Below are 27,528 nucleotides of genomic sequence, written 5' to 3'. Positions count from 1 at the left end.
TGTTTGTCTTGAAAGCGCTGTATATGATTTGTATCAGATAATGTTAAATGGAATCACAGTCACTTAAATTCAACAAAAAGTAATATTATAATTTATTTTGAATGCGATCATTGTCTGAAAATTAGCTTTTTTTTTAAAATGGCAATATAATTCGAAAACAGTATTGTCCTCAAGGCATGAATACTTTTGGTATTTACTGCATTTAATGCACTAAAATATTAAGTTCAAATGTTTTCTATAGTAAGGAGATATTCTCACGCCTTCTTCATACCTTATCATGATGACTTGTATTTAATGGTAAGTTGTCTGCAAAATAAAAACAATGATTTAGAATAGTTGTAACTGTGGCTAAGCTTATACATTTGAATACGCTGTAATTAAAGTGTCATTAAACTTCATTTTCATTTAGTAGGTTCAATTTTAAACATTGATTTTGGAAGTATGCTTATACCATACCGACGTAATTATTTCTTTTATTTATTGTAGAGGATACATCTTTAATACAGATTTGGGGGGATTTGGATCATGATATGTGGTGTCAACAATTATTAATTGTAGAGAACAGTATATTTACATTAATCTTTGATTGTTTGTATATATTAAAACTATAACACACAAAAGACGAACTTCAAGGTATATTTAAAAAGGGGGAGTTCATAAACACTGACAACATTACACTTTCATAAACAAGGGAACGAACGGAAAACAACTCTCACAATCATGACTTGGTTAAGCCATTTACCAAAGAAAATTGTGTGTTAAACCGGGTTTTATAGTTAGCTAGACCTGAGGTCTCATTGGCGGATGGATAGATCATTCTACATTTCAAGGAAATACATAAATTCTACGACTGTGAAAATGCTTTGTAAAAAACATATTCTGATTGCTATTTATGAAACATTTTCTATAAAATACTGCCATATATAGAAGTTAAAATCCTGAATGGTATTTTTTGTTATTAATTTATGTAAACAAAATGAAAGGTAAAACTTGCCCGTGCAGTTTTCTCCATCCATAAGTGTTAGATCTGGAAAAGACCAAGTAGGATCTACAACAGTGACACCATCTGAGGTTACAAATACTGATCCAGTTGACGTTTCAGCAAAAACTGTACTGTAGTATCGCTATAATAAAATTTGAAATTTCTTTTTCCAAAACTTAATATGATTTTTTTTAGAAGTAAATTATTTATAAATTATTAGTTTGTAACAAATCAAAGATTACGAGGTCCAATTTGTTATCCCGCATGGGATAAAAACGACAAATCAAAGAATGCAACTTAGTATATAACTGATATAAACAATGGTGTGGAATACAAATAAACCATTGCAGGCCCTTTTGTTTTCCACATAATTAGTATCACCAAAAATTAACCGGTTCCGGGTCGAATCCGATACCAATTCCACTAGTATATAATATGTCACCTGTTACCTATAACCATATATGTAAGTTCTGTCTGTCAGGTTCAATGACAAACGGCGTATTTGAGATTTCCTACACACACGGGTCATAATCACTCCGAATCTTCGTCATTATACAGTGTTGACACTACTAAATTCAATCATTGCCATATTGTTTCCTATCTAACCAGTTCGACACTACAAGAGGACAATACGTATACCAAATACCCATACTTCAATTAAGACGTAAGCAGTTTCCAATTTTTTAGCCGTCCTGATGTAAAACAGCGAATCAAAGAACTCAACTTTGAATATAACTTATAAAAATACCAATACTAAACATTCAGGCTAAATATACGGCTTATTCATATTTAGTTAATTTTATTCAGTCACGGACCCGCGATGTCGTGAGTGTGTCCTATTATATAAATATATATACTTATAAACAATGTAGATATAGAGAGAGTGAATTATAAGAGCGAATATCTCAATTAAATTCTAGTAATTGTATATGATGATCGATTGAATTGTACACATACATCGATGTCAATATCGATTAGGTTATTATTAAGATTTCGGCATAATTTGATGTATAGATATAAGTTATACTTAGAACTAAATTGAACGATATAAAAAATATAAAACCCATACACAAAGAAACATGAAAACAAAAGAACACAAACAATCGTTTTCTAAATCAAATGAGGCATAATGAGACACGTATCTTTTATTACAAATACATCTGTTAGCCAACTGTATTCACGAAATGATATCTGAAATTGCTTATTCGTGATTGAATCAATTTTCAAGATTGATATTTTATTTGTAGTTCACTGTCCAGTTTTTTTTTAATTTTCTTATTTATTTGAAAAATCGAGATCTTGATAAGAAAATTGAATCTAACTCTGACTAACCATTTTCTCTATGTACCTATATCACAGAGATATCGATCTTGCATTAACAAATCGAGTTTCATACAAACTGAATCGAAATGTTGTAGGTAAATCGGTACTTCTGTTCACGAAATTGAGGTATGTCGTTAACAGAATTAAGAAGGTTTGAAATATTGAAATACCTGTTTTTTGAACTTACATCTTAATAGCTCGGATTATAAATTCAGTTCACAAAAAAGTTATCTCGATTTGGCTTATGCTGATGTCAATCGAACAAAATTAAATCTTGGCAAAGTTGTCAATATCTTTTACAGGCTTCCAAAATACATATTAACAGGACTAAGGTCGTCGACATATTTTAGAAACAATATTTCATAATGTCACATATCAATAAAATCTGTTTCGATACACACTTGTACATGTTGAATGTTTGTTTCGCATTGAAAATTATTTTTCAAAAATTGAAAAATAAATATAGTATAAATAGAGGGAGAAGTGTATTAATTGCCATCATTAAACAATAAAATTTTAACACATACTTTAAATGGCGTCAGAGAGAGTCCAGAAAACAGATAAATATTAATATTGCCGGTTATTTTCTTCTTGCCATCAACATCACATATTCCTGAAGCTGTTCCTAAACAGGTATAGTATGTTAAATTCAAATGTGGATGATAAAATTTCCTCCACCGAACAGCTAGATGATCTGTAATGGTTGTATAGTCAATGTCTTCAATGTCCTGAAAAAGAAAGCTAATTAATTGAATTTTAAAAATGTCAAATAAATGTATGTACAGAATCTATCCTTAACTTATATGAATATTGTAAAATCTTTTGTTTAAACCATGAGGATTACCACATGTGGAGCAGGATCTGCTTACCCTTCCGGAGCACCTGAGTTCACCCCTAGTTTTTGGTGGGGTTCGTGTTGCTTATTTTTTTAGTTTTCTATGTTGTGTCATGTGTCATGTGTTTTATTGTTGTCTGTTTGTCTTCTTTTATTTTTAGCCAGGCGTTTGTCAGTTTATTTTCGATTTATGAGTTTGACTGTCCCTCTGGTTTTTCGTCCCTCTTGTACGAGATACATCATATCATAGATATGTTTTTCCTTATATACTATTTGCGACAGTCATAGTTATCTTGTAATAAATGGTAACAGAAATAAAGAAACGATTATCTGGAAAACTTCTTCCTAAACACCTCTCCTTTTGTGTCTTTTACTTTATAAATAAATTCAGTGTATTTTAAAATTATGCTTTTCTAAATTCTTAAATTCTAGTTCCAAGACACGAGCATAGACTTTAAATTAATCAGAATCCATTTAAAAAGATTGTACCTTCAACCCTTAAATGTTTCAGTACGGTTATAACATACGATTAAAATTGACACTGTACAAGTATGAATTTGTTAACACTGTGTCTATCTTTCATCTAACGGAAAATAGTTTTTTTCGCAGGATCAAATCTTATGATTCGGAAAAGTCTAATGGTTTTAAATATACCGATTGTGACAATAGTTATCAAAGGCACTAGGATTATTATTCAATACGCAGACGCGCGTTTCGTCTACATAAGACTCATCAGTGACGCTCAGATCAAAATAGTTATAAAGCCAAACAAATATAAAGTTGAAGAGCATATGACTAAATAAAGGCAACAGTAGTATACCGATGTTCAAACTCATAAATCCATGGACAAAAAACAAAATCGGGGTAACAAACTAAAACTAAGTGTGGATGTATTTTATAAAGAGAAAACTAACTAACTTGTTTGAAACTGTTTGCTACCCTTCATAATTCTTTTGCATCCGTGTACTGAGGACACATTCTTGTTTTTATATATCTTCACATAAGACTATACGCCATATATACCTTTACTGGAGTAAAAGCTGATGAGTTTCCTGGAACATCAATAACTAAACCTCGGGTAGGCAACAATATATCATGAATATAAGGTACAGATGACTTAGTGACGTATTGGCCGGCAAGATTTGTAGCTTTTATGGTCACGTAATAGACATGATGACCATGTAGTTTCCAGTCTAAATCCAATATATTAGTTGCAGTGCACATGTATTTTGATGAATGGACGCATGGCCCAGTTTCTCCTACTATGGAATATTGTTGTATGTCTGTAGAATACGGTGTGTGTCCTGTAATATGATTTTTTATATATATATTAATTAGTTTTGACAGAGATTTAACAGCATAGAAAATTAGATATCAAAATAATGGTTATAATGGCTTTGATATATATAAATTTGCTGGTTGGTCTTTTTTTTATAGACTTTTATATATATATATATATATCGCAAGGAACAAATATATTTTTATGCATTTTAGTAAATGATATATAAATTTCTCCACCTCAGAAGATGCTACAATGTACTGTCACACATAGTTTTACTTTGTACTTAAATGCAATGGCATAAACAAATAATTTGTATGACTGTTATGTATTATGTAAGTTTCCAAAACCCCCAGGCATTATTGCAAGCCATGTTTATCATAATTACAGATAATTGAAAAACATAGCTCCCTCTATACTTAATTAAATTGTTTCCCTTTTCTTTGAAAGTCGCACTGTTAACTGACCTATCGTTTGGTAAAAAATATTGATCTGCCTTTCAACCGAGTAACTATCTTGCCCTCAATGAAAAGCTTTTGAAGTTTGAATATCATCGATATTTTTCGTCTTTCTTTCATTACAAAAACATAGTAAGTCCAATAAATTTACTTTTTATGACCAAAAGATAAAATATTGAACATCCTTTTGAATATTGTATCTTATATTCGAAATTGAAAAGTTTGTATTCAAAACCCACGAATAACTAACCGTTGGTATTGTCAGAATGTCCATATTCTTTTTTGTTTGTTTAATAAAGTTTTGTAAAAAAAAGAAAGAATAGGCTAAATGGACCTCAATGATTTCGTCTCTTCTTTAAATCTATCTTTACATTAAGGTAATAGTAAGAAATAAAATCACAAAATTTCTGAACTCCGAGGAAAACATAAAAAAGGAAAGTCCTTAATCAAATGGCCAAATCAAAAACTCAAGCACATCAAACGAATGGTTAACACTGTCCAATTCCCTTGACTTGGTACAGGCATTTTCCTATGTATAAAATGGTGCATTAAAAGTTTATTATATTGACAACAATGTGTGAACAAAATAAACAGACATAAAATTGAGAATGGAAATTGGGAATGTGCCAAAGAGACAACAACCCGACCATAGAGCAGACAACAGCAGAAGGTCACCAACAGGTCTTCAATGCAACGAGAAATTCTCGCACCCGGAGGCGTCCTTCAGCTGGCCCCTAACATAATTTATACTGGTTCAGTGATAATGAACACCATACTAAACTCCAAATTGTACACAAGAAACTGAAAGTTAAAATAATACAAGACTAACAAAGGCCAGAGGCTCCTGACTTGGGACAGGCGCAAAAATGCGGCGGGCTTAAACATGTTTGTGAGATCTCAACCCTCCCCCTATACCTCTAGCCAATGCAATACATAGTAGGTAAAAATGTCAAAAATAGGGATACAGCAGTCAACATTGTTTTATAATCTTAATCACTATAAAAAAAAACAAATATACAACAAAGAATGGCATATAGACCAATCACATTAGTAAAATTTAAGGACAGGAATGAACTTTACCATAGTTCAATCTCACAATGACGGTAATATACCACTGTTCAAAAGTCATAAATCGATTGGTGAAATAAAATTCGGGTTACAAACTAAAACACATCAATTATAAGAGGAAAACAACGGAACAACAGAAACACTGAAGCGTAACCAAAACCAAACTAACTAAAAGCAGCAGAAATTTTATTTTACTAAATGGAAATAAAATAAAACGTCAGAAGTAAATTTGATTATTGAACTTATTTTAAACGATTGGTTGGTGTTCCAATGACAACTTCTGAGATAATCCTGAATCTTAAAGTTTTTACAATAAAAAAAATAATCACAGTTCTCGTGTTTTCAAAGTTCTTTGCAATCGAAATATATTTTAGACAAGATAAAAGATCTGACTTTAAGGTTAAGGAAGTAAATACATTTTAGACAAGATAAAAGATCTGACTTTAAGGTTAAGGAAGTAAATATATTTTAGACAAGATAAAAGATCTGACTTTAAGGACAAGATAAAAGATCTGACTTTAAGGTTAAGGAAGTAAATATATTTTAGACAAGATAAAAGATCTGACTTTAAGGTTAAAGAAGTATGACATGATCACTTTTTCAACATTAATAATCTCTTTTCAATAACCTCCAGATCGTATATATAAATACCTACAACCCTTTCTTATTCATACAGAATATGCCTTTATGTATTTTCTGTAAACGAGTATTGTGTATTATCAAGATGCATTTATAGAAAAGTTTTGTAATTTAATTTTTAATGAAAAAGGATGTATTTGAACTTTGATTTTTATGACGTATCCGAATTTGACAGAAATAACCTGGTTGCTTTTAGACTTTACCTAGGCTCTTAATATTTTATATGTTCTGGCTTCCAATAATTATTACGGCTGTGGAATAATAAAACAATGTTTTCAATATATACCTATAGCATATTCGTAGTCCAACGCAAAAGGGTTATCGCTATCTTCAAAACTGGCAGCAGACCAATTTGCAACGAGGTAATTTCCAGAGACAGACAAACCAATATCTGTTCCAACAAACTGAGGGGCTGTTGTGTCCTGTATAAGCGGACCGACACTCTGTAAAATTAATACATTTTCGATGATAAATATTCTCATTTATGCATGCAAATATTCGTTTGTTGATGAATGATATTAAGATCTAAAACTTCTTTATGACTTTAATCTTCCAAAAAAGGTGACAAAATCATTTCCCAAAAGTTGATATGAAAAAATAGAAAAAATGATAATATAGCCTTACCTGAGAACCCATTACATTGGACTTGCTTATAGACTTTATAATGATGTAGAACAACTTTCCTTCGGGTACACCAAAGTGATTTATCAAAATATGTGTATGGCGCCTTGACGACTGGAATCTCATTATATCTGGCGCAGAGCTGCCATGTACTGAAGATAATCCAACTTCGTAATCATCTATAAGCACAGCATCAACAACTGGTGCCCATGTTATGTTTAACTGTAACATATATTTACATGCTATGAAAGTTGCGTTAATAAAAGCTTAAACTACACTCAAAATAAAACCTAACATTAGATTATCCGTGAAGAAATCCCAGTTACTTAACATTATCGACATATGTAAAATTTCATACACCTGATAAATGTATCGGATGATGTCATAAATCTGATTTGAAATTGTTTTTTTAAATTCGTACTTCAATTGACCTTTTACCCTATCTTTATTTGGGTGTCACCTATGAGTCTTCTTTTGTACGATAGCGCGTCTGACGTACACAATTTTAATACTGGTATTCATGATGAATTATGTACCTTTTCTTTCATTTTGAGGAAACACTTAGGATTCATACTATTATTAAAATTGAGAATGGAAATGGGGAATGTGTCAAAGAGACAACAACCCGACCAAATAAAAACATTGAACACATTGCTATAGGAGTTATGTGTCATTTATCTAATTATGATAGCTTTGAAGATATAGCCTCCGGGGAGTTTGATTGACAATGAGATATCATAACACAATTTTTGAAAATAAAATTCCATGTCCTAAATATCATGCAACATTATTCAAATTGGAATATTAGCCAAGTACAGTATCACTACGTAGAAATACAATAATCTATCAATAACAATAAGCTTTTAAGCAAATAATCCCAGATGGCTAGTGGGCTTTGGTTATGAAAGAACGATAAAAAAAATGGCTCACATATCCTATGGCGTGATGTATCGGGTAGCAAACAAAAACATACCATGTGTATACTAGGAATTACTCGAGTAACCAAGGTTGAATACGAACGGGTCTTCTCGCATACTATGTGAGCATTCACTGGTGTTTGTGATACTGGGAAAACTTCAATGGCTTCAGTAAGCGGATCTGAAAACCTTTAAAATAATAACTATAACTACATAATATAATGTACATGAAAGTAAATTTATTATACTGATTTTTTATTATCTCTCTGTTTCTGTTTGTAACATTTGTAAAATGTGAAGGCTTAGTTAGCAATAACACCAGCCCCCGCCCCTCCTGTGATAAGGCATTTTACAAGTCAGAAATAGGACAACATATTTGTTCTAACCAAAGGAATAAGTATTCAGTCAGATCAGTCCTAGAATTTTTGATTTTCTGGTTCTTCAACCTCACATTTGATTTTACCCTTGAACCCTTTTTTGTTATAACATGTAAATTATTTTTATCTAGCCCCTAGCATGAATTGCCTGAATAAGATAAGATTTGTCATAACTTTTTGTATCGTTTTGTTTTCAACAACGTTAATACTAATCTTTTGGACTATTTTTTATTCGAGTGTGTGTCGTTTGTTGATGTAGTGCACAGGTGTTCCTCGATCCTCGTTTTTCATATTGATAAGACAGTTGTTTTTTTAACTGTTTTAAACTAGTCACGTTGAGGCCCTTTTTGCTTGCTGTTAAGTGTGAGACAGTGCATCGTTTCGAAGGCCGTATTTACATTTTTATACGTGATTTTGATGGAGAGTTGACTCATTTGCACTGGTAACATTAATATTATCTATTCGATAACTTTGCTTGTAATTTTATTCTCTATGTTTATATTGTCTACTACACTGATCATTCTTCTTGTGTAAGTGTGTAAGTTGGGGTCATGGCGTTTTTTTCTTAATATTATGTGTAAGAAGGAAAGTTTTTTAAAAAAATGTCTCCCCGAATAATAGTGAGGATCAAATAATATCATTTATTTAAAATCATGTTTCTGCATGTTGGTGAGAGAAATACATACTATTTTTTATAACATAACTGAAAAATACATGACCCCCTACAACTCATGAATCCTATATGTATTACTACTGTATTGACCAAAACGTACTTGCATGAGTCTGTATTGTTTTCCAAGATATGTCGTTGAAGGGTTTTATCTATATACCATTCATTGCCACTACCGTCTCTAACTAAACGTGGTTTCGTTCTAGCATGCGTTACAATAACATTTTTAACTGATGGCACAATGGTTGTTATGGTAACTCCATCCGAACAAACTGGTTGAGACATGTCATAGGCTCTATTATATGCCACCACTGTCACATAGTATGTTCCAGGATTCGGTGCGTTATAACTTGCGAATGTGTCATAAGTGTCGTTCGTCTGGAAAAAATTATGGGAACTTCCAGAAACTCAGACTTTAAAATTTACTGAAAGGAACTTTTTTAAATAACAAAATGGATGATTTTTCTTTCCATATTTTTAATTTTCCCTTTTTAGACGGTGGTGTTCCTTTTGCACCGTCTTTCGGTGTTTATATATACCAACTCGTTTGTCCGTGTCTGTAATGACGTGTTTGATTTTAATGAGCGTACACTTTGTATGACTAGAAGATTTTCATTTTGGGATTTCGTTGACACGATTTACTACAAACCTTTACTAAATCCTTTCATAGATACAAAGATTCGGTCTGAAAGTTTGGCTGAATCTGCAGAAAACTTATCCCAAACGGAACAGCCAATTTTAATTTGTACGGTGATGATGTAAACCGAGCCCTGAAATTTAATTACGATCCGGTTGAACTTATCTACCCTTAAATAAGGTTGTTCTAGAACGTTACCGATATAACACTGCATATAAATCTTTGATTATTTGTTTGTTTGTATAAAATGTTGATTTTGTTATCAGTAAATTGAAACCAAACTAAGTATTGCAAATGTGTACTGTTACGATACTAGAGGATATGCAATTTGAACCATAGTTTCCTATACATTCAGGATTATGATTGTCAAATGCCATGTTGAAATCACAGAAAAAAGATATTTTTCATTATTTCATTGTTTATTAAATACAAACCAATGATTTATTTTGAAAGTGTTCTCCAGAAAGACAGACTTCGGAAAATTCATACTGGTAAAATGCAACACCACTTTCATGATCGAAAAATCCTTCCCAGTGAACATCAAGCCGAAGGTCCTGCTGATAGTCCACTTCTGGACTGCCATATATTCCGTCGTGCACATGTCCGGCTACTGGTGGGGTAATGTCTATTGTTATCTAAAAAGTCACGAAGAAGTGAAAGCTTTACACAATCAATCCAATATGTGAAATTATCCTTCTGAAGACTTTAAAGGGAGCTTAAGCTTTTTGTAGGAATGTAGTAGTTATAGTTTTCGATTTATAACCTAAAAATCATCTATGATTTACCAAACCCATTAGTAGCTAAACGTAAAGTACATGCGTTGGTTATTGTACCAAAATATATATTTTTTGGTTAAAATATTTATTTCATTTCCACTTTGACTTTGGTATCAAATTTCCTTTAGATGACCGTCTTATGACAGAAAAAAACATATTGAAATAATTGAACCACTCGAACAAATGATTTAGAAATAGTGCACATACCTATTCCTGTGAACATACTAAGATTTGGTTTGGTCCTTCTTCTCATAAACAGAAATAGTGTACATCATAGGTCACAAAAGTAACAAAATTAAATCTTTGATAGATAATGGGATTTTTTTTATATTTTTATATTCCTGGACCCACACTGCTTATTATAAAAATTTTAAAAAAAATTGAAATTAGAATAAAAGGAATACTTTAACTCCAGAAATGTTTTTTTTTAAATGAGAAAATAATTGTCCATTCTACTTTGATCAATTGTCACTCTCTTACTGCAAATGCAGGTTGGCCGTTAGTGACCATAGGTATGTTCTGTAAAATTAATTTCGTTTCTGAATTTGGTATGAATCATTGTAGACACTTTTATAGATGCTTGTAAGTTTAATATAAAAATTTTGGTGATAGTTTTGTGAATTCAGATATTTTTGTGTTGTAAATACTTTGTATTTATCATCTGGTATACTTTAAGTTGTAAATGACGAAAAAAAAATTATAAATTGAAATGCCAATCTTTTTACCTTTGCATATAGTGAATTCTCAATGATCATTACCTTTATAGTTTTCAGTGTAGTCAATGTTGCCATGTTAGTAACGTTAACATCTATGTAATAATCTGAATCATGGACACCAGTGGATCTGTTATGGACTATTCCATTGCCATCCTCTACTGCAATATGTGGCTTTACATAAAAATGTTTGTGGTAACAACCAGTATATTTAGTGCAGTAGCAAAATGGTCCTCTGGTGTAATCTTTGAATTCATCCTTACATTCTGCCAAAGTCTATCATGTTCAAAAATGAGAAGAGAATATATCTTTGAGAAATTTGTCAGACAAAGAAATATCTTTTAAAACCCATTTTTTTGTAAATATTTCGCCACGAAAGGGTTGATAAAAATATGGCTTCATAACGAAGATGTTGGTTTTTTCTTCTTTTTTTATATAAATAGATGACAAAACTAAACTCAATTGGTCTTTTATTGAACTCTTTGTCTTACCACAAGCACGTTTTGGCTAGAATTGAAAAAGGCACACTACTAAGTGTGTCTGATGTTAGTTACATTGTAGTGTTGTGTCGTTGTTCTCCTCCTATATTTATGCGTTTCCCTCAGTTTTAGTTTGTTACCCCGATTTTGTTTTTTGTCCACGGATTTATGAGTTTGAACAGCGGTATACTACTGTTGCCTTTATTTATAACATGTTTTTTTTTTTGTGATTCATTTATTATATTGTAATAGATATTTATATGCAAAATTGTTCTTTCATATTTCATTTGTACATGCCGATATAAGAGCTTTGTAGTGACGAGATTTACATAGATGACAAATTCCGTCAAAAACTTCCTTTAAATACTGACAATAAATGATAGGAAGGATACTTCAGGAAATCAATGTTATCATTGTTAACATTTGTACCTATTCACATTTAACTTGACCATCCTGTCTGTAATGAGCATCTTCGATTGAATATATAATGTTAAAACTTGAACTTACACGTTACCGACTGTAAATAACCCTCTAGTAATAAATGAATGAGACTGGTAATATTGAAGGGAAGTATCCACACCAGTGCTTTAACAATTTAACCAGCTCTTGAGTTAAAATGTATAAAACTTCATTACCTGTGTTTCCCCTTGTCCTGGTAAATCAATGTTTCCGTGAATAATATCCGAACCAGTGAAATTATCATACAACCGCCAATTCAAATGGCTTATTCCACTGTGATAATCGTAAGCATCCCATTCAATCCTGAAAAAATACGTGTTAATACATTAAGGCAGTGGCAAATATAAAACAGCATGGGGAATTTAAGGGTCTAAATCACTGAACTGGCAGAATTTATGCAACATGCATATCAGTTCTAGTTTTCAAACATCAGAAATAAGATGGCTACCAGATATTATCGCAAACCGCTTGCACAAATACTAAACCATTCATAAGCACAACCGCTATAGCTGATTTTCATCCCTTTCCTTTCTTATATATATTCTAGGAATACTAGCAATAATATGCCATAAGATTTGAGTCTAGTCCATCTGCTACGTTCAAGATTCGAACTCGCTACCTTAGTTTTTACAGGTTAGTTACACTTAGACCACTCGGCTACCAAAGCTCTCATATGCCATATAAGACATAATCAGGAAATTCTAGGTCACATTAGACTCAGACGGAACTTAGAAAAGGTTATTTCCTGATATGTTAAAAAGACATAAAATAGACATTCACATAATATTTGAATACGTCTTATTAATAAAAAAGATAAGTATTAACACTCAAATGAAGTTATAAATACGTAAAACAGTAAGATCATCATTGACAACATACATCATTTCTTCAAACTCTTCTACGCTATGAACAGCGATGTTTACTCGATCATCTTTTGTCAACCATAGGTTAGATATTATTGGTGGAGAAGAGTCTTTGTAAGCCGTCACATTTTCATCTCTATAATTGTCCAAGATATCAAAGGCCCTGACGATAACGACAACTTGATCCCCGTCATCCCATATCACATTCTGAGTAGAAGTTTGTGAATATACACTAGGTACATGAGTTAGAGGAGATGATGACTTCAGTGATGTACCGTAAACGTCGTGACCAATTTCAAATTTTACAATGCCTGTAGAAGACATTAACATTTTAGTAAAGATATATTTAGCAATAGGATACAAACAATTAAAAAAAATTAATTTAACAGTGTTTGCATATCTGCCGGTCTCTATCACATTGCATACTAAAGCTTATTATTAAATTAACTACATACACAGTTTACAATGTACCTAAACATACAATTAATATTTCAATTTAAGTAAAAAGGAAGGCCTGATAAATAATTCATGTCTTAATATTTGAACACACATGTGTATTTTATGTTTAACTTACTCATATACATCAGATACATTTTTCATCTCTCTTTATTTGTTTTATTATTACCATTTATCAATTATCATTGGAATGGCAAGACAAAGGAAATAAAAATCTTCATTTGCAGCCAAGTGCTGTTGAATAAAAATTGCATTCACAAATTTCTTTAAAATCTCATAATGTCATCATATCTTTTCGTTTTCCACCGTTGTTAAAATATAATATACCTCCGAATTTCCTGTCATATATTATTTCGAAGTATGTATATTTTTTTCTTCTATAGCAACACCTTTATTTAAATGTTCAAGTATATTTAAACTGATAACAACCACAAGGTATACACTTCAACTTCACTCTTGTTAAAAATAATATAAAGAAACTGGTAAGAATTGTATCTATTCTTATTCTATTATTTTTTAATTTAAGAAAGAAATCCAATTTATTCAAACTTTAATGGTGATGAATACATTGTCACTTAGCTGCAACTGTATAATTGATAGACAAGCTTATTGTAAAAATTGAATTTCTCTTTATAATTAAGGATTTTTATAGGGCTAAATATATTTGCCGTCTTTGCCGCACGTTTTTATGACGTTCACAATTACGTTTCGTCCCCGAGGGTGTCACCAGCCCAGTAGTCAGCACTTCGATGTTGACATGGATATCAATTATATGGTCATTTTTAGAAAATTTACTGTCTGCAAAAATAAGAATTATTAAATTACTAAGAATTTTCTTATCCCAGGCATAGATAACATTAGCAATATTTGGCACAACTTTTTGGAATTTTGAGTCATCAATGCTCTTGAACTTTGTACTTGTTTGGCTTTCTAACTTTTTTGATTTGAGCGTCACTGATGAGTCCTATGTAGACAAAACGAGCGTCTTGCGTATCAAATTGAAAGCCTGGTACCTTTGATAACTATTTACACCACTGGATCAATGCCACTGCTGGTGGATGTTTCGTTCCCGATGGGATCACAACCCCAGTATTCAGCACTTCGGTGTTAACATGAATATCAATTATATGGCAATTATTATAAATTTACTGTCTGCAAAAGTATGAATTATTCGAAATTCTAAGGATTCTCTTATTCAACCAATGTTATAGATAACCTTAGCAATATTTGGCACAATAGTTATCAAAAGTACTAGTAGCTTATAATTTAATAAGCCAGAATTGAAATTTTGGTTCATCAATGCTCTTTGTACTTTGTACTTGTTTAGTTTTATAACTATTTTGATCTGAGCATCACTGATGAGTCTTATGTAAACGAAACGCGCGTCTGGCGTATTAAATTATAAGCCTGGTACTTTTGATAATTATTTACTATAATGCTACTATTTTATTTTGTTCACGACAGTTTAGTATTTGGATTGTATTTGGACACACAAGATGATTTTAAGAAGAGAGCATAATCGGTAAGCATATATTTTGATCATTCATTCCGTATGAGCGGTATTAACAGACCAGTATTTTAAGAAATGTAACAATGTTTCCGTAAATGAAATACTAAGTATATTGATTCAATCTTTTATGCAAACTCTGTACTTTAATAAAAACATGTTCCTTTGTTTTATGACTGAGCAGTAATTTATGCAGGATATGTTGTTCTTATGATTATATGAATTTGATTTCACTCTTATTCATGATTCTTAATTTATGTATTTGCAGAAAATCGTATCGTATACATCGTATTCAACTTATTAAAGAAGAATTTTACAACTGTTGTCCATAAAAAATTACAAAATTAATTTCGGAACGAATTGAAAACAAATGTCAAGTTCTAGACTTGGTACACTCAAGCACTTTTCCGAGGAAAACTGTGTTTTTTTTATCTAGGTAAATTCCTTAAGATATTAAGCGATATAATTGAAATCTGGGAAACGTCGAACATAGGTTTTATCACTTCGTTTTATTCAGAAACGAATTTTTCCGCTGTTGTTAATATATTATATATTATAGGAATTTATCTGAGGTCAACTTTTTTTTTAAAAAGAGATATCTGCCAAATGATAAAATTTGCCCTAAAAGAAATACAGTTGGTATTTATAATGATCAATGCATTTTCGTTAATGAATCTTATTCTGTTATTATTAGAGTACACTTTCGATAAAGATGTCGGATGGTTTGCTCCAGTTTTGAAGACAAAATATTATAAAATGACTTTCGATGTTTTAGAGACTTCTTTTTTCTTAACAATACTACATTTATGTTAAAATGTATAATTAAACTTCTCGAACAAATTAAAAGACATTTATTCAAATCTAAATTTGACAATAGTAGTATTACCTTTGACATTTGGAACCAATGTCATATTGCGTTTACCACTGTTGTCGTCATAAAACTTTTTAACATCTTCATCCGTTTTTATTTTTGCAAGCCAGCTATTTTTAAAGTGTTCTGTCTTCACAAACCTATCTTTCCATTCAACTTCAATAAATGGGTTAGAGTAAGTGATCCAGCCTTTTTCTAAATACTGTACTGATTTTAAAACTTTAATCTGTCCGTTGTGTAGATCTATTAATTCGTTGGTGTCATAAAGAAAAAAAGCTCTAGCGGTCTCGAAATTTCCAGCTCTATCAAAGGCAATAAAATGAACTGCATACATTCCAGTTTCAGCTACTTTTATTATACTCTGTAAAACATATTTCGGAAAATCATAGAGATGTATCATAAAAACTATCAGCGGTATTAACAGACTGGTATTTTAATCAATTAACCTCAATTCTGTTCAAACGGTACAACACGCTTAGATTTTACTGCTTTATCTATGACGTGATGATTGTCAACACTGAATCTCGAAAAACTCCTGCAATTTGCATTGTTATTGGTATGATGTGTCCTTACCATGACGAAACGTGCCATGCATTTACATGAGGTTACAATTATTATGAGAAAAATGGCTTATCAATATCGTTTAATCCTCAACTAATAACAATAGCTTATTAACCTCGACGCATTTCCCTTCAATTTAGTTTTATAGCTGTCTTTAACAAAACTTCAGGCATTTTTGGTCCGCAATGCTCTTCAACTTCGTACTTTGTTTGGGCTTTTTACCTTTTTTTAATTCGAAGTCACTGATGAGTCTTTTGTAGACAAAACGTGCATCTGGCAAAAATATCAAATTTCAATCCTGTTATTCATGATGAATTTATTTACAACCACTAGGTCGATGCCACTGCTAGTAGAGTTTTTATTCCGTGAGGGTATCACCCACCCAGTAGTCATCGCTTCCGTGTTGACATAAATTATCATTGATATGGTAATAAATAATAAATTAAGTGTTTACAAAACTATAAATTTTTGAAAAAGTAAGGCTTTTCTACCACAGAAATAGATAACCGTAGATGTATTTGGCAAAACTTCTAGGAATATTTGGTTCTTATTGCTCTTCAACTTTTTACCTTATTTGTCATTTTTAACTTTTAATTTTCCAGCCTCACTGGTAAGATTTTTGCGAGATGTTAAGCGCTATAAAACCAGGTTTAATCCACCATTTTATACATTTGAGAAGAGAATGTCTGTACCAAGTCAGGAATATGACAGTTGTTGTCCATTCGAGTGATGTGAATTGTCGTTTGATTTTGCTATTTAATTACTTTCCGTTTTCCTCAGAGTTCGATCAGTATTTTTGTTATTTTTCTTTTTTGTAGACAAAACACGCGTCTGTCGCAAATACAAAATTCCAATCCTGGTATGTATGATTTTATTTGTCCTCGTCTAAACCCACCATGGTTGGTTTAGCTTTAAAACAAATTTACACGTGTCTCTATTCATAATGATTTCTGCAAACAAAATGAAATAAAATAGGTTCAAAACAGTCTTTTAGAGGAAATAAACTCATCATAGATTGTAATTTTATCATCCGCCAGACGAGCGTTTCATTTACTCCTTTGGAAGGTCAATTCACAAATTTGGCTATTTTGTATATAATATAAAAAAAGAAGATGTGGTATGATTGCCAATGAGACAAGTGTCCACAAGAGACCAAAATGACACAGATATTAACATGACTTATTCGTAGATCTTTCTTTGTACTTTTTATGGCAGAAAATTTCATTTGGCCTTACGTTTGAAAAAAGTAAAATAACAAAAATACCAAGCTCCGAGGAAAATTCAAAACGAAACGTCCGTTATCAAATGGCAAAAGTAAACGCTCAAATACATCAAACGAATAGATACCAACTGTCATATTCCTTTGTACAGGCATTTTCTCATGTAGAAATGAGGGATTTAACCAGGTTTTATATGCAAATATAAACCTAAAATATAAGATACACAAAATCTGGAATTAATTGTACAAATGAGTGCGTTAACAAATTTGAGGCTCTAAAGAGCCTGTGTCGCTCACCTTGGTCTATGTGAATATTAAACAAAAAAAGCAGATGGATTCATGACAAAATTGTGTTTTGGTGATGGTGATGTGTTTGTACATCTTAATTTACTAAACAGTCTTGCTGCTTACAATTATCTCTATCTATAATGAACTTGGCCCAGTAGTTTCAGTGGAAAATGTTAATAAAAATTTACAAATTTTATGAAAATGGTTAAAAATTGACTATAAAGGACAATAACTCCTTAGGGGGTCAATTGACCATTTTGGTCATGTTGACTTATTTGTAAATCTTACTTTGCTGAACATTATTGCTGTTTACAGTTTATCTCTATCTATAATAATATTCAAGATAATAAACAAAAACAGCAAATGGGTTGTCCGATTCATCTGAAAATTTCAGAGCAGATAGATTTTGACCTGATAAACAATTTTATCCCATGTCAGATTTGCTCTAAATGCTTTGGTTTCAGAAATATAAGCCAAAAACTGCATTTTACCCCTATGTTCTATTTTTAGCTGTGGCGGCCATCTTGATTTGTTGGCCGGGTCACCCCACACATTTTTTTAAACTAGATACCCCAAAGATGATTGTGGCCAAGTTCGGATTAATTTGGCCATGTAGTTTCAGAAAAGAAGATTTTTTTTGTAATAGATTACTAAGATTTACGAAAAATGGTTAAAAATTGACTATAAAGGGCAATCACTCCTAAAGGGGTCAACTGACCATTTCGGTCATGTTGACTTATTTGTAAATCTTACTTTGCTGAACATTATTGCTGTTTACAGTTTATCTCTATCTATAATAATATTCACGATAATAACCAAAAACAGCAATATTTCCTTAAAATTACCAATTCAGGGGTAGCAACCCAACAACGGGTTGTCCGATTCATCTGAAAATTTCAAGGCAGATAGATCTTGACCTGATAAACAATTTAACTTTCATGTTAGATTTGCTCTAAATGCTTTGGTTTTTGAGTTATAAGCCAAAAACTGCATTTTACCCCTATGTTCTATTTTTAGCCATGGCGGCCATATTGGTTGGTTGGCGGGGTCACGCCACACATTTTTTAAACTAGATATCCCAATAATGATTGTGGCCAAGTTTGGTTTAATTTGGCTCAGTAGTTTCAGAGGAGAAGATTTTTGTAAAAGTTAACGACGACGGACGCCGGACGCAAAGTGATGGGAAAAGCTCACTTGGCCATTTGGGCCAGGTGAGCTAAAAATACATTAAAAGACAAAGACTCGAAAGAAAAAAACGTTGTCAGATGTTTTTTGACAATTTTATAAGTGATATACCTTAATCACCTGATTGTATTGTCAATTCTAATGCAACAACGTTTGTAACGTTCATTTTGATTGGATAACGTCACTTTCTTACATGGCATCAATTGACAATTGATGCTATAAGGCGTACGCGCAAGCGCAGACGGCATATGCAAAATTTTAATTACATGTTTTAACGTTGTTTTCTGTCAGTTTCATCAGAATGGAGATAACAATATTGTATTTTAAGCTCCGACGGCATCAATTGGGGATTTGACGGTCGCAAATACCCGTTTACTGTCTCCGCTAACGCGTCGCCAGTAAACTTGATTTGCGACCATCAAATCACCAATTGATGCCGTCGGAGCTTAAAATACATACAGTTATCTCCTAATAGCAATGTTGTTGTTACTGATTTTTAAGATCTAAACCAAACAAAAACATTTGGCTCCTATGTTCTTTTCTTTTTTAGCAAACCGATGCCATGTTTGTTGATGTTTCAAATATCCGGATACAACTGTTTTAACAAGATCATGAAAATATCATTTATTACCTGATCACATTTGGTATCGATTGGTCCAGATATTTCAGAAAAGAAGATTTTTTTTTCTAAAATTTACGACTGCGGACAACAAACGACGACAGACAGACACCAATTAATGACAAAAGCTCGCAAGACTTTTTGGGAAAAGTGAACTTAAGGATGTACACCTCTGAGGAGCCAAACATTTATAGAATTAAACTTTTTTTATAACCTGATTTTTGGATTTATATGACTGTAAGAAAATGTTTGGCGAACAAAAAATCATATCGTGGTGCACTTCTTTTTTGCTACTTTTGCCCTTTGAAAGTATCCAATTTTGATGATTTTTCCAATTTTCATCAATTTTTACCTTTTTCGGGGCTATTTTCATGATAAAAATTACAGTTCCTCAATTAATTTTTTGTTCATAATTCTTATAAAGATGAAGTGGACCAATGTGAATAAATTTAACTTACAAAAACTATAGGTAGTTGTTAATATAAGAAAGTTTTATCATATTTTGATGCTTTTGTGTGTCAAATTTACCATGCTGTCTATTTTAGAAATTTGTGATTTTTTTTCATTTTTAGAACAAAATGCATATTATTTCAACTTTTTTGTTATAAATGGTTGAAAAAAAAAAACATTTTTAAGAAATTTGAAAAGAAAGAAATGGTATGGGATGTGCATGTTTCTGGAAAAAATCAGTTCATGTACCTCTTACTCATTTCCTCAAAATTTTGACTAAAAAGACTGACTTAATTGGTAATAAAATTTAAAACAAGAATGTGTCCAAAGTACATGGATGCCCCACTCGCACTACCCTTTTCCATGTTCCATGGACCGTGAAATTGGGTAATAATCTAATTTGGTATTAAAAACATATGTACTAAGTTTCAAGTTGATTGAACTTCAATTTTATCAAAAACTACCTTGACCAAAAACTTTAACCTGAAAATCCCACTTTCATTTTCTATGTTCAGTGGACCGTGAAATTGGGGTCAAAAGTCTAATTTGGCTTTAAAATTAGAAAGATCATATCATAAGCAACAAGTCTACTAAGTTTCAAGTTGATTAGACTTCAGCTTCATCAAAAACTACTTTGACCAAAAACTTTAACCTGAACGGACGGACGCACAGACGGACGCACAGACGAACGGAGCCACAGACCAGAAAACATAATGCCCCTCTACTATCGTAGGTGGGGCATAAAAAATAATTACTCATATGCAATTCGGAAAAGAAAAGGTACATTTTTTTAATTACTAGTAATAAGACTTACCGATAGATTTCTAATACCAGTTTGTTTCACAGCAAGTTCAAGCAATTCTACGATTTCATTTTCTTCAGTCCCATTTCCTACCGGATGCATTTTATATACTTCAATATTATAATAATCTATTCCTGACAGATCATCCGACCATCTTTTCCAATGGATATTAATAACCCCCTATTAAAAAACATAACATTAAGTCACAATTTAGCTGCAATTTCATAACTATGTGGCAAATAATAATTGCTCATTTCACCTGTTTCGTTAATAGAGCGTGTGTGTTTTTGTTTCTTTAATTTGATATAAAACCTGAAGAGTTTCCTGTATTTTTACACGCGTGTTTGAATCACATGCACAATGCTTCATATATACTTGCACTCTTTACATTTAATCATAATGTTATCAGCTAATTCATTGCAAATGTTTTTTTAAAGATTCGAGTGCAATGAGAGACCGAGAGACCATAAAAAAGATTTATTGAAACTGGTGTAATTCATCATACTAGTTACAAAAAACAGGAAACAAAAATAGGATGTACATGTATTTTGAAAACAAACAACTCGTAGTTATTGTGGTTCTCTTTTTACTGTTACGTAGTGATATAAATATGTACAATATAAGTACACACAAACATATAACATTTAATTTGCTACAGCAGGTCCTACAACATAATACGTACAATTTTCGAAATATCAGGTACATAAACAGGCAGCGGAGAAAGACATAACGTAGACAGCTTTATGCAACTATAGTACGGCGGATCAGTATCCCAGTGAAAAATATATGATTCTGTTGTCTGTAGTCCTTTTAAATAAACCTTGTTGGTAATTGTCCATTCCTCTTTGTCATTGAAACTTTTTCTGTCGTCTCTGTTTTCATATATTAAAAATCCACCATTTTGAAGTGAAACGGTTACATTAAGCCTATAATTAAACAACATCGCATTTATTTTTTGTTTCCTTATTTTATTGATTACATGTATCAGAACCACTTATACACATGACAAGATGACTTGAAAAATAAAAATTAAGAAAACAATAGTGACGAAGAGAGGCGATTAACCCGGAGATCCAAATAAGGGAATACCAAATTACCAGTGGTAAGAGTGTTCGATGATTTTCAATTTCTACCGATTAGCTAAAAAAAATGCATCTCAGAAAGAAAAACAAAAAAACATTCACATTCACACATTAATTCAAAATGAAACAGATATTAACATCTTTTATACATTGAAATCGAGAATGGAAACATGGAATGTGTCAAAAAGACAACAACCCGACCAAGAAACAGAAAACAACTTTAGGCCAACGACGGGTCTTCAACACAGTGAAAACAAATATCGCACGGAAGGGGGGGCGGTTGAGGGGGACAGGCTTTAGCTGGTTCCTTAAAAATTGTATACTTGTTCGAAGAAAATGAATATATAAATAAGTACGTCTGAACCAGTGACGAATCTACAACATATTTTATCCATCGGGTCACCAGCAGTGATGGTGATATACGGCTTAAAATACATTCTGTATATATAATTAGTCTAAACATCAGCCTAACAATGTTAGATCTGTAAATTTGCTTTAGCAATTTTTGTTCTTCCCTCGCCGGGATTGAAACTCATGCTTTTGAGATATCATGGCACCAGATCTCCTTGCATTGTATCCGACAACCTAGGCTTTATAAAAATAATAAAGCTATCGGTGGCCAGGTGTTACCTTTACTCGTCAGTTTCAATCAAGCGTCGTAACACAGTACATGATATATAAGGCATGAAGAATAGATGGACAGATCAGCTGAATTATCTATTGTAAATGGTCATACAAATAGTGTGTCACAGAAATAATTATATTATAAGTACCTCTGAACCAGTGACGATTTATATATATATATAAATGGTTTCTAGAAAAAAAAAGCATTACGCATGCTTATCACTAAAACAAAGAGAAGATATGGTATGATTGTTAATTAGACAACTATTCACCGGAGATCGTATGACGTTAAATTGACTCATTTTTTTATACAACTTTTATTTATTCTAAGCTTTTAGTCTATGCATAATAATTGACTGTGATTATTTATCAATAGGTTGTATGTAAAACATTTATTTGCTGGTTTTTTTAAATATACAAAAAGGTGTTATTCGTTTGAAAGAACAGTGACCAAACATTCAATGTATATTCAGGCAAAAGCAGCAGTACTCTTGATCAATATGTTCGATTTAAAATATTTATCCGTTTATTGTTCAATCATTAATGAAAGTGAAAAAGTGAAATACTAATTCGCTATTGAAAGTCAGCTTTGTTCAAATTTTTCAAAGTGAGCTGGTGAATTATTCATTTGAATAGATTTATTAGATCCGAATTAAGGTTTATTACCCCTTCTGTGGCCTGTGAATTACGAAATTTTCAAACTGCAATAGTATCAAAACAGCAAAGATAATGAATAATAGAGATGGGCCAATTTGTAAATATACCAAGGGGAAACTTCGTGCAAAGCATTATTATTCATAATTTAATTGCATTTAGTAGAAGAAAAGAATTTGGTAAAAATAAAACCAAGATTTTTGTAGAAAATCCACAGACTTTAATACAGAGATTTTGTTAGTAGATTTAAAACATAGATCACTGACTTGTGTTTCTATGATGTTTACAAAAAGTCCTAAACAACCTTTAAATTCCAAAACACCTTGATGAGTCACTAAAGTTGAGCGCACCTTAGAAGATGTACTTGAATTGGTCCATATTGATATTTGTTTTAACCAATATCTTAATTTATAAACTTGTTTTAAGAAAATCATTGCTAGCACTGCATGCAATAATCCTCTATCTATCAAGTATCATCGAATTACCAAATATTAGAGTACAAAGGGAAATGCTGTGGATTTTATATAAAATTTCCATTTGTTTAGCATTGAATCAACATAAGGGTACATACTCCTTATGTGACCTTAAATTGATCATCTTAGCTAGAGATGGGATTCGCACGAACTAAACGTGTTCGACGTGAAACAGCGATCCGCTAAAACTCATTATTCTACAGGTAAAAAGGACGATAACCTTTTGGCTAATATGGCCGTATTTACACAACGAATTCACTCAGAGTACAGACAAACCAGTGCACCTGCAAAGAATTTTAAGGCATGGCATGACCTAGATTATAAAATTTTTAATGCATTTTATGTTTCAGAAAAAATATAAACTGTTCTGTATTTTGCTATTCATTTTTTTTTCATTCCTGCAAAAGGTGCAAAAGTAAACTAATTTGGGAAAACGTTTGAGAAGCTCCCCTCATTTAATCATTGTTGTGAGAAGTATTGATTTAGATGGACAATAGATTGACTCCTGTAAACAATAGATGATTAGAACTGTGTAACTGAGTGGACCGTATCAAATGAAACTCATGTGTTTGTTTATTTTTCTGTCTTCTGCAGACCGGGGAAAATGCACATCAAAATCCGGGTAAGTAATTATTATTTCTGAAACATAGACTTCATATTATTTTATATCTATAGGTCTTGCAATATGCCTTAAAACTTTACTAGATGTATCAGTGTGTCTGTACTCGTAGTAGATGTTTGGGTTTAAAAAGGTCCATATTTTTTTATTTCTTTAGATGAACCTTAATTTAACACATTGTTTTAACCTAAGGTTATAATATGAAATCAAACAGACCTAGAAAAATATATATTTATATCTTTTATATCAATATATGTTTATATCGGGAGTCTTCGAAGGTCACCTCGATGGTTAATTCGATGACGACTAGACTGATATACACACAACATGATGATACATATCATCGAGTCCATACATTATAAATTGTATATTTTAGACTCTTTATAACTGGGAAATACGTTTTTTACCTATAAATATTAAGCCTGGTGCCTTTGATAACTATTTACACCACTGGGTCGATGCCTCAACTAGTGGACATTTTGTCCCCTAGCGTATCACCAGCCCAGTAGTCAGCACTTCGGTGTTGACATGAATAACAATTATATAGTCGTTTTTGTAAATTTACTGTTTACAAATGTATTAATTATTCGACATACTGTTGTTATCCATTCGTTTGATGTGTTTGAGCTTTTGATTTTGCCATTTGATTTTTGACTTTCCGTTTTAAATTTTCCTCGGAAATCATTGTTTTGGTGATTAAACTTGAAACTAAGGAGTTTCTTATCCAAGGTATAGATTACATTAGCCGTATTTTGGCACATCTTTTAGGATTTTTGTTCCTCAATGCTTTTCAACTTTATACTTGTTCGGCCATTCAACTATTTTGATCAGAGCGTCACTGATCAGTCTTATATAGACGAAACGCGCGTCTTGTTTACCAAATTATAAGCCTGGTACTGTTGATAATAGTTATCAAAGATACCAGGATTATAATTTAGTACGCCAAACGCGCGTTTCGTCCACATAAGACTCATCAGTGACGCTCATATCAAAATATTATAAAGTCAAACAATTACAAAGTTGAAGAGCATTGAGGATCCAAATTTCCAAAAAGTTGTGCCAAATACGGCTAAGGTTATCGAATGCCTGGGATATGAAAATCCTTAGTTTTTCGAAAAATTCAAAGTTTTGTACACAGGAAATTTATAAAAATGACCACATTATTGATATTCATGTCAACACCGAAGTGTTGACTACTGAGCTGGTGATACCCTCGGGGACGAAACGTCCACCAGCAGTGGCATCGACCCAGTGGTGTAAATAGTTATCAAAGGTACCAGGATTATAATTTAGTACGCCAGACGTGGTTTCGTCCAAATAAGACTCATAAGTGACGCTCATATCAAAATATTATAAAAGCCAAACCTAATTAGTATGTAAGAAATCAAATATGAGAATTCCAGTCAAATTTGGTAAACGCGATTTTTTTCAGCGAATGCCACATTTAAAGATAGTGAAATAAAAGGTGATTAATACAGGTTTTCAAATTTAATTAAAATTTAAAAGTGTGTGATACTTGTATATATGAACTTTCTGTTTGTAAACCCATATTATTCATTGTACAAAAAAAATACGAAGGTACAAGATTGTTTTGATTCAGAAATGAAAATATTAGTATTTCTTTTAAGAAAACAAAACAAATCGATCAATTATTAAAAGTAGTTTTACTTACCAATCATTGTGCAAAAAAGGACGCAAATGGTCTACCGATACTTTACCACTTTCACAGCGATACGCAGAATTCACATTGCAGGGTGTATCTTGATTACATTTGTCGTTACATTCTGTTTTCTTAAACAGTGATTTTACATCTTTGTTTCCTAGAGAAAAAATATTTTATATGATTTCCTTGTACGCAATGAGTGTTTCAGGAAAACAGTGTAGTATGTGCTATCTAATTCAAATTGATAACGAAGTTCTATCTACTAGGCAAATAGTACCCAAGGTATCGCTAGTAAACCAACAGCAGTACTTATTAATATACTATAGGCACCATGTGCTTAAACAGACTGTTAGAAAAAAATAGTTTGGACCAAAAACGTTATAGTGCACTTTATAGAGGTTACAAACAAAAAAGTATCCTCAAGCATTATCGAAGTAGAAAAATTAGAAATAAGATAAATATTTAGTATTCTTAGACAAACGCATATGGACGTTTTATTTTAAATTATAATATTATAATGAACTCACTTTTTTCTTAATCATATACAGTTGGAGCTAAGATAATCCAAAATAAAGCTCGTCAGCTCTATTTTTCTTTCGGGGGTGGAGAGACTTTGTATGTTTTTTTTTTTTTTTTTGTATTTTTTTGTATTGGAAAAATATCAACCGTATGTTTTCTTGTTATTATAAATGGTGCTAAACAAAATTCTAGGATCTATTGACAAGGAAAAAACTGGAAAATTCAAAACGGAAAATCCTTTATAAAATGGCGAAATCAAGATTCAAATACATCAACCGAATGGAAAACAGCTGCCATATGCCTGACTTGGTACACGCATTTCCTTATGTAGAAGATGGTGGTTCAACCATGGTTTTATAGCTAGCTAAACCTCTCATTTATATGACAGGCGCATAGAACTCACAGGGTTTTGTCTGTATAAGTCTCATCAGTAGTGATCGATCTACCGTTGAGATTTTTATAGATCATATTGAAATAAACGTAAATTTACCTTGTTTGTATAAAGCCCTCATCGTTCCTCCGATTATACCGTAAGAAAAATTGGTAACAAAATGATAAAATTCTTCTGTAACATTTATGTTATCTTTATCAAGTTTTGTTACATTATAATATCCAAACTTAGGTATAATTCCTGGTACTTTATAAATTGAGGTAACGTTAAACTCCAGAATGGTCAGATCCTTCAGATTTGTCCATTTTTTAGGTACTGAGTTTGGTTTATTTACATCGTCAGGAGAGGAAACTGTTGTTTTATCTATATCAACAAATTGCACATGTGCGTCAGTAATGGTAATCGGGGTTATAACTGGAAAATAGAATAATCAATGCGTAAAAATTTAA

General features: G+C 31.9%; 2 protein-coding genes across 2 annotated transcripts in view; both read right to left on the bottom strand.

Annotated features, from left to right (window-relative positions):
• The window catches only part of LOC143056054 (uncharacterized), a 30,253-nt gene extending 29,857 nt beyond the window's left edge, over nucleotides 1-396 (bottom strand). Inside the window, exon 1 of the mRNA XM_076229129.1 lies at nucleotides 272-396. The gene's annotated coding sequence lies outside the window, so the exon portion shown is untranslated. The remainder of the gene's footprint in view (nucleotides 1-271) is intronic.
• On the bottom strand, nucleotides 44-26,309 carry LOC143057515 (uncharacterized). Its single transcript, XM_076230825.1, has 16 exons — nucleotides 26,179-26,309; nucleotides 21,737-21,980; nucleotides 21,067-21,234; nucleotides 15,946-16,291; nucleotides 13,113-13,407; nucleotides 12,410-12,536; nucleotides 11,341-11,571; nucleotides 10,241-10,441; nucleotides 9,273-9,547; nucleotides 8,179-8,311; nucleotides 7,209-7,427; nucleotides 6,871-7,027; nucleotides 4,164-4,444; nucleotides 2,833-3,033; nucleotides 991-1,124; nucleotides 44-62 (listed from the first exon to the last, which is right to left on the bottom strand). The coding sequence occupies exons 3-16, from the start codon at nucleotides 21,154-21,156 to the stop codon at nucleotides 44-46; spliced, it is 2,709 nt and encodes a 902-aa protein (XP_076086940.1). The 5' UTR covers nucleotides 21,157-21,234; nucleotides 21,737-21,980; nucleotides 26,179-26,309.
• Between the last annotated feature and the right edge of the window lie 1,219 nt (nucleotides 26,310-27,528).

This window comes from Mytilus galloprovincialis, chromosome 13 (genome assembly GCF_965363235.1).
Source record: "Mytilus galloprovincialis chromosome 13, xbMytGall1.hap1.1, whole genome shotgun sequence".
NCBI lineage: Eukaryota > Metazoa > Mollusca > Bivalvia > Mytilida > Mytilidae > Mytilus > Mytilus galloprovincialis.
Note: the sequence above shows the minus strand (reverse complement) of the source record. Positions and strands in the feature narration are given on the sequence as shown.